The sequence below is a fragment of the Adiantum capillus-veneris genome, chromosome 19, assembly GCF_014529385.1.
Source record: "Adiantum capillus-veneris isolate H3 chromosome 19, ASM1452938v2, whole genome shotgun sequence".
NCBI classification, from domain to species: domain Eukaryota; kingdom Viridiplantae; phylum Streptophyta; class Polypodiopsida; order Polypodiales; family Pteridaceae; genus Adiantum; species Adiantum capillus-veneris.
This window is the reverse complement of record NC_140949.1, coordinates 125,926,347-125,940,986: the sequence shown is the minus strand read 5'-3', so window position 1 is coordinate 125,940,986 and position 14,640 is coordinate 125,926,347. Positions and strand designations below refer to the sequence as shown.

Here is a 14,640-nt window from a genome sequence, read left to right as displayed (position 1 = left end):
GTCACAGCCTCTGTATGGCCAGGACATGCCAAACCTGCCTCTGCTGTATACCCCATCTCTTCAGGTCTGATTACCAACTTGGAAGCCAATTCTGGGGAAATGAAGTTGGCTTTGGCACCTGGCTCAAAGAAGATGAGCATTGTTTGATCCCTGACCTTTCCCCATGCTCTGCAAAGCTCACTTGCATCTGAATTTGGCTTGTCGCCCACCATATCTGGCACTAGACCAGCCATGGGCTTCTTTGCTTCTTTCCTTTCTTGTCCTCCTTGTCTTCAGAATGAGCTGGCCTTTTCTTTGTAGGACAATTGTAAGCAATGTGGCCAGGCTGCTCACAGATAAAGCATTTGTTCTCTGACCTCAGGACCTTCTGTTGCTCTTCCGACTTGCGAGGAAAACATCTTTTCCATTTCTTCGCTGGTCCCTTTTCTGATTCAGCCGTAGCTTTGTCTTTCCCTGCGTTGGCTGGCTCCTGAGTCACTCTAGGAACCTCCTTGAGAACATACTTCTTCGCTGAATTTTTCTTGGCCGATCCTTCCTTGAATCCAGTATTAAATTCACAATCTTCTCCCTTGAGCAAACCATTGCCAGTGTTTGCTACCTCGATGAGCTGCGTCAAGGTAGTGACTTTGGTCTTCGTGCAGTACTTTTTCAATCCTTTGGGTTGGCCACAACAGTATTTTTCAATCTGTTCTGTCAATGGCACAAACCTATAGGAAGTTACTGGAAGTAGAGCTTTCTAAAACTTCCGATTTTAGTCATCCAGATTCTTGCAAGTGGCAGCAATAAGCTGGTGCCATTCTGTCATGACATCTGCTTCAAAGTCATCAGATAACCATGCTGCTGCAAAAATGTGCTTGAAGTTAATCCATGTGGATGGAGCTTGCCCTTGAAACAATAAAGTTGTCTACCATTGTCCCGCATTCCCTGTCAAGAAAGTGGCTGCCTTGCGGACCTTTGAAGCCTTTGTAAAGTTTCCCCCTGCATAGGCCTTGTCAAACTGTTGGAGGAATGAGAGAGCCTTCTTCCTGTCATCAAACCCTGTAAAGGTCGTGAATGTCACACCTTTGCCACCTTCTTTGTACGGAGTTGGCCTCTCCAACGGCGTTAAGTTGTCATATGGAAGTGACTGAAACATGGGAACACTGTTAGGGTTCATTTGTGTTCCCTGACCGCAATTAAGTTGACTTGGAAATGCCATATTTGGTTGCTGATTTGTAATTCCAACCATACCAAAATTTGCATGTGGCATCCCAAATTGGCCCTGAGTGCTTTGAAACCCTCGTAGCATGCCCGTGACACCATACATGGGGTTAGGCATCATCGTTTGAGCACCCCCGAACACTGTTCCTGGCGTGTAAAACTGATTTCCAGGTGCATGTCCAGCCATGCTTTGGAATACCGATCCACCTCCAAAATAGCCAGGGTGTACTGAAGGTGGAGGGTGTACTGAAGGTGGTGGGAAGACTTGTTGCATAGCCTGTAGGTTGCTTCCCTGCCCATTAGAACCAGCTATAGGCTGCTGAGAGGTGGCGGGCTGAACTGGTACAGCTTATAAGACTGGCATTTGAGCCACCTGTTCTTGCACCTTAGGCATAGGTTGTGGAGACTACATGTTCTCCGTCAAGTGTACAGGTGTTTCCATTGACTCTGCAGTATGAATCACCTGTGCTCGAGCCTTAACAGGCTTTTGAACATGATCCAGTGACCCAACTTGCTGAGACGGAAGAGGAGGTTGCAGAAAGGCTAAAAACCTCGGGGTCTGCATTACTTGTGTGAACATAGCCACAGCAGTAGCCAACTGGGTCTTGAATATATCATCATCCGTCTGTGGTGGTCTTGAAGACTCACCCACTTCAGGTGTCTATTGACCCTGCGAAGAGGAAACCTCTTCAGTCACATCATCTGGTCTGTCAGCCATGATTGCAATTTCCTGTGTCTGGTCTATGAGCCCCTGTGTCTTCAAGCCCAACCTGACCAAGGCTCACTTCTATGGGAAAAAGTGATTTAATCCCGGGGATGGAACCATGAAACCAGCCTGTACAATCCAAAAAGGGCGGTAGACTTTACTTCAAACCTTGATTTAGCTTTCACCCATTATTAGTCGTCTATTCTACCTATACTTTCAAGACACAACGAAGGGGAAAGGGATACAGGCTGCTAGATTGCACTTGTATGAGAAGACCGACACCAGATTGGCCCCTAACGTAGGCGCCCCTTTCGGTATTTCTTTATTGCTTAAAAGAGGGAATAAACGTTGTGGTTCCCTATAAGGTACCCCGCACAAGCTTGGCTGAATTTCAATTGTTCCGGCCCGATTTCGGCAACATAACTGTACTAGGACCCTTCACAGTCAGTATTCCCACGCATTGAAGGACTTTCCCGACGCATACAGGCACTTTGCAAAACCTGGCGAGAATCTGCAACACGCTGAATTCTCTGTTTTCAGCCCCGAAAATGCGCTAGATCACCTGTACAGCGGTCCGCTCGCGTCCCCGAACCTCCTAGGGGTATTAGGGACCGTTTAGGGCCAAAACCCTAAACCTGCAAAAATACACAGCAGGCTGTAATTTACTGTTTCGGGCTCCGTTTCGCGTGCTGGTCGCATCCGTAGCAAGTCCTCGAGCTCCCGCATCTGTAGAGCTACTTGCCCTTTGGATCCGACGAGATTTCTAGTGTGAAACCTCTCCGAATTCACCTGTACATGCGGGGGATTAGCCGCTAGCTAATCCAGTACCTGTGCAAGAGGCTCTTGCCTCGGCAATCGCGCATGAACCCACACAACTATACATTGGTCAATTGAAAAGCCCACTAGAGTGGCATAACATACTACCATAGAGGAGAGAGAGGGCAGTGCGTAGCTTGCAGGGCATCACTCCTGGCACCGCACAGTACATAGAAGGGAAAGCAAACACTCCATAGCTCTTAACCTGTGAGTGACAAGAAACTTGAAAATGAGCTCGCAGCTGAAAATCACGTTTTTGCCTTCTCTATAAGTAGTAAATTGGCCTCAGAGTGCCAAGTGTCACTCATTTGTGCATTTTCCCGCTTTAGACCCTCGGGTCTAAAAATATCTCACCTGCAGCCTCTGTTGACTTGGCCACAGAGTAACAAAATGATCCCCATGTCAAACTGCACGTAATGACGCGAAGACATTTTCAGGTCCCAAATTAGCAGTTCCCTAAATTTTAGGAGATGCTACCATTGTATCTTTCCAGGTCATCTGACCCCCTTTGTACACTGCAGCCACACCCAAAACTGAAATATAGCCTCTGTAGCAAAGGATTCCACTTTGGCTAGTCAATGACCCCACTTTGGCTAACCATAGTCTTTGTCCAACCTTAGTGCTCTCTTGCCCTCAGGCCTGGACTCCCTCTGGACAGTTCCACACTAGCTATGCAATGCAGGGCAGTTAGATTTCCCGAGGGGTGTTTCCAAAAAGTGAAAGTAAATAAATAATAAGAAAGAAATCAACAAAAAGGATAGATAGTAGTCACACGCTGGTGACATGACATCTTCTCCTTTTCAAAGTGAGGTACTGATACCGAGTTGTATGGCATCGAGGGAGATCGCCAACAACATCCGGAATCCTGGAAAGGACTCTTCGCCGGCCCACTCTGATGAGTGGGTCGTGCGATACTTGAACTTCATAAAGGTCTGCAAAGTCTTCTTCTTTGGGTCGTGCCGAAAGCGACACAAAGTCTTCTGAGGCTCCTTCGATGCTTCAACTTCGTCGATAGTCATGCGACTACCATCTTCAAGGATGAAAATTCCTGAAACCACTTCCAACACAAAAACATGAACATACCCATTCCATGTAAAGTGACTGGAAAAATACTATTCCTTCGAAAAAACTGTGCATGCAATGTAGATGAATATATAGACGGAGTGCCAAACCGTTTATCAAACACACGCAAACAATGGGGTCGAATCTTGACTTTCTGATCTAAATCAATCAACTGTGGCAAATCACACTGGAAATGCCCATGCTTAATGCTCAATCTTTTTTGTGCTCTGTCTAAGACTGTGTCATGCCAAGCAAAAGACATGGAATGTGACTTCCTTGAACACTACTTTTCAGCTTTTCATGAAAAATCCACATACATTCGTGCTCACTCATGAGCGAATCGTGCTCAACGTACAATATGGCATGCCTATGAAAAGGGATCACATAAGAATGGTGACTAAATTACACGAAAGCATCACGAATGAAACACTCGAATAATGCATGCTGACTAATCATTCGTACACAAAATACTATCCCATGTAAAGTGACTGGAAAAATACTATTCCTTCGAAAAAACTGTGCATGCAATGTAGATGAAATGAACATATAGAAGGAGTATCAAACCATTCATCAAACACACGCAAACAATGGGGTCGAATCTTGACTTTCTGATCTAAATCAATCAACTGTGGCAAATCACACTGGAAATACCCATGCTTAATGCTCAATCCTTCTTGTGCTCTGTCTAAGAATGTGTCATGTCAAGGAAGAGACATGGAATGTGACTTCCTTGAATGCATACTTTTCAACTTTTCATGAGAAATCCGCATACATCCGTGCTCATTCATGAGTGAATCGTGCTCAACGTACAATATGGCATGCCTATGAAAAGGGATCACTTAAGGACGGTGACTAAAATACAAGAAAGCATCACAAATGAAACACTCGAACAATGCGTGCAGACTAATCATTCGTACACATAATACTTCCTGTGGGGGTTCTTTGGACCTATGCTTGAGAGCCAAGATCGGTTCTTCCTGAGAGGGTTCTTTGGATGTAGGCTCGAGAGCCAAGATCGGTTCTTCGTGATTGATCGAGTCTGCAATGAGGTTAGCTTCACTAGAACCAGTATCAACTAACCCATCATTCTTGGGAACAATCACATCGTGGTCATACAAATCATCATGCTCGTGAGAAATCACATCAGCTTCTTGCAAATCATCATGCTTGTGAGAAATCACATCTTGATCATGGAAATCATCATGCTTGTCAGTAGGCACAGCTGATCGCGCATCTAGAGGAAGCTGAAGAAGGCGTGCCTCTTTCCTTCGATTGGGCCGACTTCCAAGACAATCTCAAGGCGCCGTTTATGCCACCTCAGTACCTAGCACGGTTGAAAGACGATTGGCGCAGTCTCAAGCAAAATGGTATGCCAGTTATGTCTTTCTCGAATCGTGTTTTGCAGCTCGGCATCCAATTACGCAAATCAGATGATGAGCGCAAAGAGGCATTCCTTTATGGGTTGGACAAATATGTCAAGTTTGATGTAGAAGTCTTCGACCCCGTAGATCTCAACAAGGTGGTAGCGATTGCTCTCGCACAGGAGATGAAGCACAACAAAGGAAAGCCTAAGGAGAACAAGTCTTCTCACAGTACCTCTCAGACTCCTCAAAACCCACAAAACGGTAAGAATGGTAACTCTTCTAGCCAATCTTCCTCTAAACCTTCGGAAAAGAACTCTCAAAATGAATCTAAGGGTAAAGCCAACACACCTACTGTAACAAACTGCTGACGTGTCAAAGCCTAAAGAATGGAGTCAACTTACAGATGTGGCCGAGGGGCCTAAACCCTAATTTCTGCCAGAAACCCTAACTGCTGAAACCCTAATGCTGGAAACCCTAACCCCAAAACTTGCAAACCCTAATTCTGAAAACCCTAACCCTAAAACCTGCAAACCCTAATTTTGGAAACCCTAACCCTAAAACTGCAGAAACCCTAACCCTAACCCTAAGGGTAGCAGACAGATTCCGAAAATTGCGCTAACATGATGACGTGGCAAGCTGTATGGATTTCCGCGTTTTGCGCTGGCTGATGACGTGGCAGGCTGTACGGATTTCCGTAAATTGCGTTGGCAACTTTTTGGCTTTGCTTTTAAACCAGAAGCTTTTGAGTTTTAAAGGCTTTTTACTATAACTGCTTTTCAGGCCAAGGGCCTTTAAATATGAGGCTAGGGCTCATTCTCTGGCATGCTTCAGTACGAAGGTGCAAAGTCTCGAGTACCGGCTTGTACTGTGTTGATGCAATATAAAGAAATACCGAAAGGGGCGCCAAGGTTTGGGGCCAATACTCTTTGGGGTGGAATTACGCCACTCCGTGTCGCGTGTCGTCTCTCTCTATTTCAGTTCAGTTGTTATTGAAGTGCTAAAAGTCTATTCAGATTGTTCTTTGCTATTGGCACGTGGTGCCCGCCTTGTGACACCTGCTAAACCTAGGCTCACCCCAGATGAAAAAGCCGCAGAAGGAATTGTAGGAGGATACATACCTCAGAAAAACGAGTCATATATTCTAAAGAAGGAAGATGTTATCAAAGAACTCACAAAGGAACCCACAGAATTCACAGCTTTTATTAATGCAATCAGAGAGCACACTAATGTGTCCCAAGTTTCTTACGATCATGCCGGTGCATCTCTCATGCATTGTTATGGTTATGTGAATGGTCAACGCATTTTGGTCTTCCTTGATTCTGGTAGTATGCATGATGTGATTAGCGATTCTCTCGTGAAGAGCGCACGTCTAGAAGCTCGACCCATTGATCCCATTGTGGCCTCTGGGTTTGCTCCTGGCATGCACATGAATTGTCCTGATCCCATTACGCATGAATTGTCCTGATGTAACCGTGTCCATTCAAAATGTTCATTTTCGTCGAAAGTTTGTGATTTCTACTCCCTTAGGATACGATCTGATTTTTGGCATTGAGTGGTTTAAAGGTCATAATCCACAAGTTTGTTGGAAAGACAACACTTCCAACACTCTCAGTCTCGCAGTTGAAGGAGCACCCCTTGTGGTTCTTCAATGTGATACTAAGATTCCATCTATGTCAATAATCTCTCTCATGTTTTGGACAAGGATAAAACACGTAGTCTCATTCTAGAGAAGCATGATTTGTAACATGACAAAGAACAAGAAAAGACACATGAAACGGAACACGAAAAAGAACAAAAAAAGGAGACTCTCTCAATCATTCCTTTTCCGAAGCACGACACATGTTTTGCATGATAGAGACGTGATTGTTACAAGGATGATGGTTTAGATTATGATTTTTCTAGTAAAGCTAACCTCATTACAGATACGATCAATCACGAAGAACCGATCTTGCCTCTCGAGTCGAGGTCCAAAGAACCCACTCAGGAAGTATTGTGTGTTCGCATGATTAGTCAGTGCGTATTGTTCGAGTGTTTCATTCATGACGGTTTCTTGAATTTTCATCACCATCTTTACGTGTTTCCTTTTCATAGGCATGCCGTATTGTACGATGCACACAATTCACTCATGGATGAGCACGGATGTATGCAATTTCTCTCGAAAAGAAAAAAAGTTTGAATTGAAGGAATTCACATTCCATGTCTCTTCCTTGGCATGACACACTCAAAACGAGCACAAGAAAGATTGACCATCAAGCATCGGCATTCCCATGGTGATTTGCCACAGTTGATAGATTTAGATCAAAAAGTCAAGTTTTGACCCCATTTTTTGTGTGTGTTTGGTAAACGGCTTGGTACTCCGTCACTTTGTTCATCTACATTGCATACGCAGTCTTTTCGAAAGAATAGTACTTTTCCAGTCACTTTACATGGAATGGCTATGTTCATGATTTTGTGTTGGAAGTGGTTTCAGGAATTTTCCTCCTCGGAGATTCTTGAAGACGGTGGACCTACGTCCATAGACGTAGTTGGACCATTGAAGCCGCCACACATCATTTTGTCGCTTTCGGCGCGGTCCAAAGAAGCAAGCAATGTTGACCTTCATGAAGTTCAAGTATCGCACCACCCACATATCAGAGTGGGCTAGCGAAGAGTCCTTCCCAGGATTCCAGACATTGTTGGCGCTCTCCCTCGACGCCATATAGTTCGGTACCAGTACCTCACTTTGAAAAGGAGGGAATGTCACGTGCACATCTAACCCTATGTGCATGTGGACAAGCTACTTCAGGTCCAGGTTCAGGTCAGCTTAGGAAGTGTTTGCAGATTTCAGCCCCTAACGTTTTCATATTTCAACCCGTCTCATCGTCGTCATCATTGTTGTCAACATCGTCGGCAAGTCCATTGCATCTAGACGATTGTACCAGATTTGTGCAATCAATAGCATAGACCTCTCTCGCCATAGAGAGCGGGACCCTTGGAGAAAAGTTTGACAATCGCCTAGTGTCGTATTCTTCTCTCTCTCTCTCTCTCTCTCTGCACCTTCATTCATAGTGTCATTCACTTTGTGATCATTTGCACTTTCTCACTAAAGGAACGGAAGGCTCTTCCTTCCGTAAGTAAAAGGAACCCTTGAGCACAGTTCGGAGCACTTATCTTGAGCAAAGTTCAACATTCACTTCCGTTGCACCTTACACTTGATGGTGCCGTGGTACTGCTCCTTAACCTCTACAAAAACGCAAGCAACAAGTGCACGCGATAGGCTAGAAACTGCAACGCAAGCTCTCCTCCTACCATCGCTGAAGATACGGCTCCCAAACATGTCACGTGCACACTTCACTTGCGCTACGTGGACATGTTCTGCCATAGACTAGCACCTTTGTGAGCCTCTAGCAGGACGTGCATGTCCACGCCGGTCACAGTTGCATGCCCTCTCTTGCACAGTCCAGTCAGTCGGCATTCAGGCACTTTACCGCGTGGGATCCTCCTCTTATCTGCTCACTCAATTATGAGTGACTTATGACTTATTATTTGTGGATTGGAGGAAAGCCTGCTCGACCAAGTCTTTTGGAGGTATATACATAGCCATGGTTCAGCTCTAAGAGGTAGAAGAGGCCGCGCTTGTAGAAGGTAGAGAACCCAGGAAAGTGGTGGTGCGCCAAACAGCAAGACAGCCAGCAGCCCAGAGTTTTCTCACGAAGCACGCCAATGTTTTCAGCAGAGCATGACCAACGTTTTCAATTTGGACAGCCAACTTTTGAGCGTTGCAGATTTCAGCCCCTAGCCTCGTCATGGTTGCACACCCCTTACCACCAACCTTGCTAGCAGTTCGGCATTCAACCATAGCCTCGTCGCCGTCGCCGTCGTCATTGGCGACACAGTAACCAATACCAGTATCCAGCATCTGTAGCATCAAGACCCATTAGCATCAGCATCTCTGCATCCAATCATTGTATGAGCATGTGTAAGAATAAAGAAAGTACTTGCTCTGGCAACAGAGCAAGGGGGCCCTTGAGGGTTGGGACCCGGCATCCCTGTGTGGTCTCTTTTCTCTCTCTTGTCTCTCTCTTTCTTTCAGTTCAGTTCAGTTCTTTCAAGTGAAGTAAAGAGTCCCTTGTGTTTGTGCAGAGTACTAGATCCGAGCTAAATCCATAAACACTTCTGCTGCACCAAACATCGGTATCAGAGCTTTGTGTGTGCTTCAACTTCGCGAACTCAAGGGAAGAAAGAACCTAAAGAAGAATCATCAAGAACCCAAGAAGTATCAAGAACCAAGAACCTCTCCCAGTTTGTCCCGATCATGCCAACGATGTCGACGACAATGAAGGCGACAACGAGGACGGGCTAGAATCTGAAAACGCTAGGGCTGAAATCTGCAAATGCTTACTTTCTGCCGAATTCTGACACTGTGTCGGCGAGGACGGCGATGGCGACGACGCGACGATGATGCGCTGAAAACGCAGATGGTGAAATCTGCGAACAACGGGCTGAATCTGAAAATGCTGGCTGATCTGACGGTACGGCGAGGATCTATTGCGGGTAGGTGAGATCTGCAAAGCTAAGGGCTGATTCCGCGGTGTCTAAGTGCTGAAAACTGAAAACACTGAAGCAATGGGCTGATCTGACGCCGGAAAACTGCAAAACGCTAGGCAATCTACAAGATGCAAAAAACGCTAGGCCTTATCTGCAATCTGCTAACGCCAAGTGCTAGAATCTGAAAACGCTGGCTAATCTGGGATGTCCAAAAACGCAAGGTTGGTCTTGTGGCTGAAAACGCTAAGTTCCCTGCCGGTCTTGCTGAGAAGGTGCACTGCAAGTCACTAGAACTTTTGCTGCCTCTTCTGCCAGAAAGTGCTAGTGCTAGGTTTCTTATATACTAACTTAGCAAATTTGTCCTACCCAATTTTCCAACAAAGTCACTTATTAAATAATAAGTGAAAAATGGATAAATTGGGAAAATGGGTTCTGTGCACTCTAAAATGCTCATGATGGGTACTGACTATCATGCTGATGATCATGTTGTGTGCAACCAAAGGATATGCAACTACTCTAAGTGTTTGGACATGCACGGCCTACGCACAGGCTCACAAAGGTGCCAGAACACTTCCTAAGCTGACCTGAACCCTGGACCTGAAGTAGCTTGTCTACATGCACATAGGGTTAGATGTGCACGTGACATTCAAAAGATGAATGATGTGTCTACGAAATTGCGGTTACCTAACTCATGGTCAATGCACAACGTTTTCCATGTTTCTTGGTTGAAGTTGCTTCAAGGAGATCCCTCAACAGACATTTCTGAAGAGGACGAACTCGAAATCGTAGATGAAGTTGAAGTCATGGAGCTGGAGCAAATTTTGTTGCATCGTTTTGGCCATGGCTCAAAGAAACAAGCACGACAATACTTTTTGAAGTTCAAGGATCGCGGAACCCACGAAGCAATGTGGGTGGACAAAGACTTCTTTACAAATTACCTTGAGTTGTTGGCAGACTACAAGGAAGCCATGCAACTCGATACCAATATCTCACCATAAAAAGGAGATGCCACGTGTACATCTAACCATATGTACATGTGGACAAGCTGTAACTCCTATTTATAAGGTTTATGACAGCCTAGGAAGTGTTATGGCACCCTTGTGAGCCTGTATGCACACGACATGCATGTACAGGTTGACAGGCACTTTAGAGTAGCTACATTCCCTCGGACTACACATGAGCACAACCAGTGTCTACTAGGTGTAGGCATTAGAGAGTGTTCCCATGTAGCACTATTAGTACCAAGCCTAGGTAATAAGTACATACCAAGCACCTCTTATTAGTAGTTCATAAACTTATTAACAAGTGACATTTTCCCATCATTTTATAAGTAATGGGGTTCACTTTGACAATGCTCGTCCCAAACTTTTGCACCTATAGGGGTCACCTCTCCGGACATCCATTACCCATAGTACAAGTACCCACAACTCAAGTAACCAACGTTTTTCAGCCATAAGCCCATCGCCAGCATTAGCAACAAAACCAGCCAACGTTTTCAGATTTCAGCCCTAGCCTCATCATCAGATCACGGTTCCGGGCCAGATCAGCCCTAGCGTTTTCAATTTCCAACCCTTAGCCTCACAGATCCAAGCATCTACCGCAAGATCCCATCAGAAATCTCAGCATCTAGGACCATTGTAATCGTTGTTGCATGCCCTAACTCAGAAAGAGGTACCATTTTCTTCAGTACTTGCTTCTTGGCAGTTATATAGGCAGCCCTTTGACACCCTCTTTAGTCTCATTATTGTATTTGTACATTGTCGCCCCTATAGTGGGTGCACCTTGGTCATGAGATGGACAATATGCCCTTTGTTCTCCTAGCGCTATCTCTTCTTTTTTTTTTGAACGAGAAAAGGGGTTGTATTCTATGTACAAAAGAGACCTCTGCAAATGCTCGATGGCCTATCACCCAAAGGAAGTACAAAAGCGAGGTAACAATATGTAGACTATGTAAACATCAAGGTGGTATGTACGATCAGTGTAAAATGAACCACTAGGGAGATGCATAATGCCACGTGATGCCCGACTGAAAAGAACGGACGATCTCACCCATGCACAAAGAAAGACGTGGAGGAGCTGGTTGAAGAATCCCACGGACTACGAGGAGTATGCAGCAGCTTAGTCCAAATGGCTGTCAAAATGGTGGATGTAGGGGAGGACTCTTGCGCCCAAAATGTGGGGCACATCGAACCTTCCACATGGTCCAAAGAATGATGCTACATATTGTAATGAAAATTGTGTCCCGCTAGTAGAAATCCAATTGGTGATCTACATCTAGAATCATTTGTAGAGTGCACAGTCAATATCCTCAGGAAGTAAGCATGAAGAGCAGATCTATCAACAAGCCCTTAAAAAATGTGTGTGACCCCTAGAATTGCAAAAGCCATGCCCCACGTCACGAACACGTCATGGATGCCCACTCTAAACAACAAACATCCACACTCGCTGCCCGTATGGACAAACCTAGAAACAGTGCCTCAAGGACTGACACTCTAAAGCACATCTCTGACGAGTCGGATCATGACCACTGACTGCAACCCAAGTGCCAGCAGGCTCCCTCCTTCTTTTCGCTTCTTTTGTCACTCTGACATGATATCAGTACCAAGAATCGCAAAAACTGCCTTGCACTTGGTGAGCGCAAGAAGAATCGTCTCTCTCTCTCTCTCTCTCTCTCTCTCTCTTATTGAATGTGTTTGAAGGCTTGAAGAAGCGCGGCCCGTACCTTGGGACCAGCGAGCAGAGCCATCAGCTCGGTGGAGCAAGCCGCGAGCACACACGAGAGGCCTGAGCTGGTTGGGGTTGCGGCCGTCGGGCCTTCCCTCTGTCATGCTTGTATTTGAAATTCGAACTCGAGACGGTTACCGTTCTGCTATATAGAGCCAAACCCCATTAATGTAAGGGCTCTAATTTGTGGAAATTCCCAAAATACCCTTGTATCTATTTCGGTTGGATTGTTCAAGATTTTCTAATCTTTATTCCTTTGTGACATTTGAGATCCATTTTTTAGTACTTAGCATGTAATTTTTCATAAATTACCTCGTTAAAAAAGGGAATTATGTCTAAAAATAATGAAGCAATTCACCTCCAAAGCCTACATAACCAACTCAAATTCTAGTTTTGGTATCTTGAATTGATAGACAATTAGTCTTCTTATGAAAATCTACAAGTTTTTTTATCTTTGAAGAAATTCAATCTCATAACCAAGGGTATTTTGAAAAAATTTAAAATTTTAAAGAGCATTTTCAGAATTTTTGAAAAAATATTGATTTTTTAAATTTGAGGGGTATTTTGGGAATTTCCACAAATTAGAGGGTATTTTGGTAATTCTTCCTTAATTTAATAGATTCCCTGGTTATTCCTCCCCCCCCTCCCCCGGCGGTCACTTTGCAATCGACGGCCATCGACCCGCCTCTATCGTGCGCCCTACTCCCTTGTGTGACCTCCCCTTTGTGCCCTCCCCCCCACTCCCCCCCTTTTCTCTAGCGGCCCCCAGCTAACAACCTCCCGGCTTCATATTGGGAAACTGTGAGCCTTCTGATGCGCATGACCTCCGGAGTCCTCATATATCACGAGAGAGAGAGAGAGAGAGAGAGAGAGAGAGAGGTGTGCCCCATCGCTTGGCCCCACGTCCTCAAGCACACACCTTGGGCTTCCTACAGAGACATAGCGAGAGAGAGAGAGAGAGAGAGAGAGAGAGAGAGAGAGAGAGATAGAATAGATTTTATTATCGTCCTCGGAGGTCAAATATGACCTATGGGACCAAAGTTACATGTGATGTAGTATGTGTATGGCTTATGAGTGACTCTTGATGCTCCAAAATTGTGGTGATGAGAGTCGCAATGGAGAGCCCACACTGTGGCTGGGAGAGGAAAGTGTGTAGGTCTAAGTCATAGCTGAAAATGTGAGAGAAGCAAGTTCGGATGTGACCAAAAGCTGAGCACTCAGGGAATGTGTGGTACTCAAACTCTCGAACTTGCAGTGAGCATAATGTGCACAGTCGATTTGACTCTTCTCCATTGCCTCAACGCCTTGTCTCCCATCGAAGTAAATGGGAGCTAAGCCGAATGGCTGCGATAGTGCATATCACCGACAAGGGAATAGGCTCAAGCATGTAAGTGTGAGGACGGTTTCCTCTTTCAGCGAAGAACATGGTTTTGTAGTTGAGGGCAATATGGGTGGTGTAATGTATGAAGCGTGACCCATCGGATTTCTCCCAAGCCGTAATACATTGGTGTTGTAGAAAAGCTTCATTCACTTGGGAGTCAATCGAAGCATCATGTAGCAAGTGTAATGCATCCCATCTCCCAAACCACTTCTTTATGTCTTGCTCAAGATCTTGCTTTTATGCGTCTTGTGAACTTTTTTGCTTGCTTCCCATGCAATTGTAGGAAGTCGTTGTGAGGGGTTTTGACGCAACTTTATCATGTACTCCACAACCCTTTACATATCCATAACCTCAATTGGAAGAGATCCCAGTCAAGAAGTAGGAGCGTATATGGTGTTTGTGTCTTAACTTGGAGAAAGTTTGTAAGAAAACGCTTTTGGACATTCTCAAACTCTTTCCAAGTAGACTTTGAGATGCTCCCGCCCCACACTTCAATTCTATAAAGAAGAATCGGTGTCATTAATGCATCAAAAAGATACCTCTTGAGAACCCAACACTTGATGTTTCCCGCATTACACACGTTCTCAAATACATAATATGCTCTCTTTCCCGCTTCCAAACGACACATAGCACATTCATCCCACTTGTGAACTGGACGGAACCTCAAGGCCAAGGTACTTAAAGCTCTCAACAACTTCAAGTGTCTCATTGTTGTACACGATGCATGGCTTCTCCTTATGGTTGGTTTTCACAAGGATAACATTTGTTTTGGATTCATTCACAATCAGCCCACTATGCAAGCAAAAGTTCTCAAAGACAACCATAAGCTTTTGTGCATCTTCTAAAGTGTGTGTTAGAAG

General features: G+C 45.0%; 1 protein-coding gene across 2 annotated transcripts in view; it reads right to left on the bottom strand.

Moving 5' to 3' along the window:
* LOC147434816 (Ribosomal protein S5 domain 2-like superfamily protein) overlaps positions 1-12,553 on the bottom strand; it is a 55,605-nt gene extending 43,052 nt beyond the window's left edge. For both annotated transcript variants that reach the window (XM_086491232.1, XM_086491231.1), the window contains exon 1: positions 12,398-12,553. In XM_086491232.1, coding sequence (XP_086347358.1) covers positions 12,398-12,503 — 106 coding nt within the window. In that variant the 5' untranslated portion in view covers positions 12,504-12,553. The remainder of the gene's footprint in view (positions 1-12,397) is intronic.
* Positions 12,554-14,640: the final 2,087 nt, after the last annotated feature.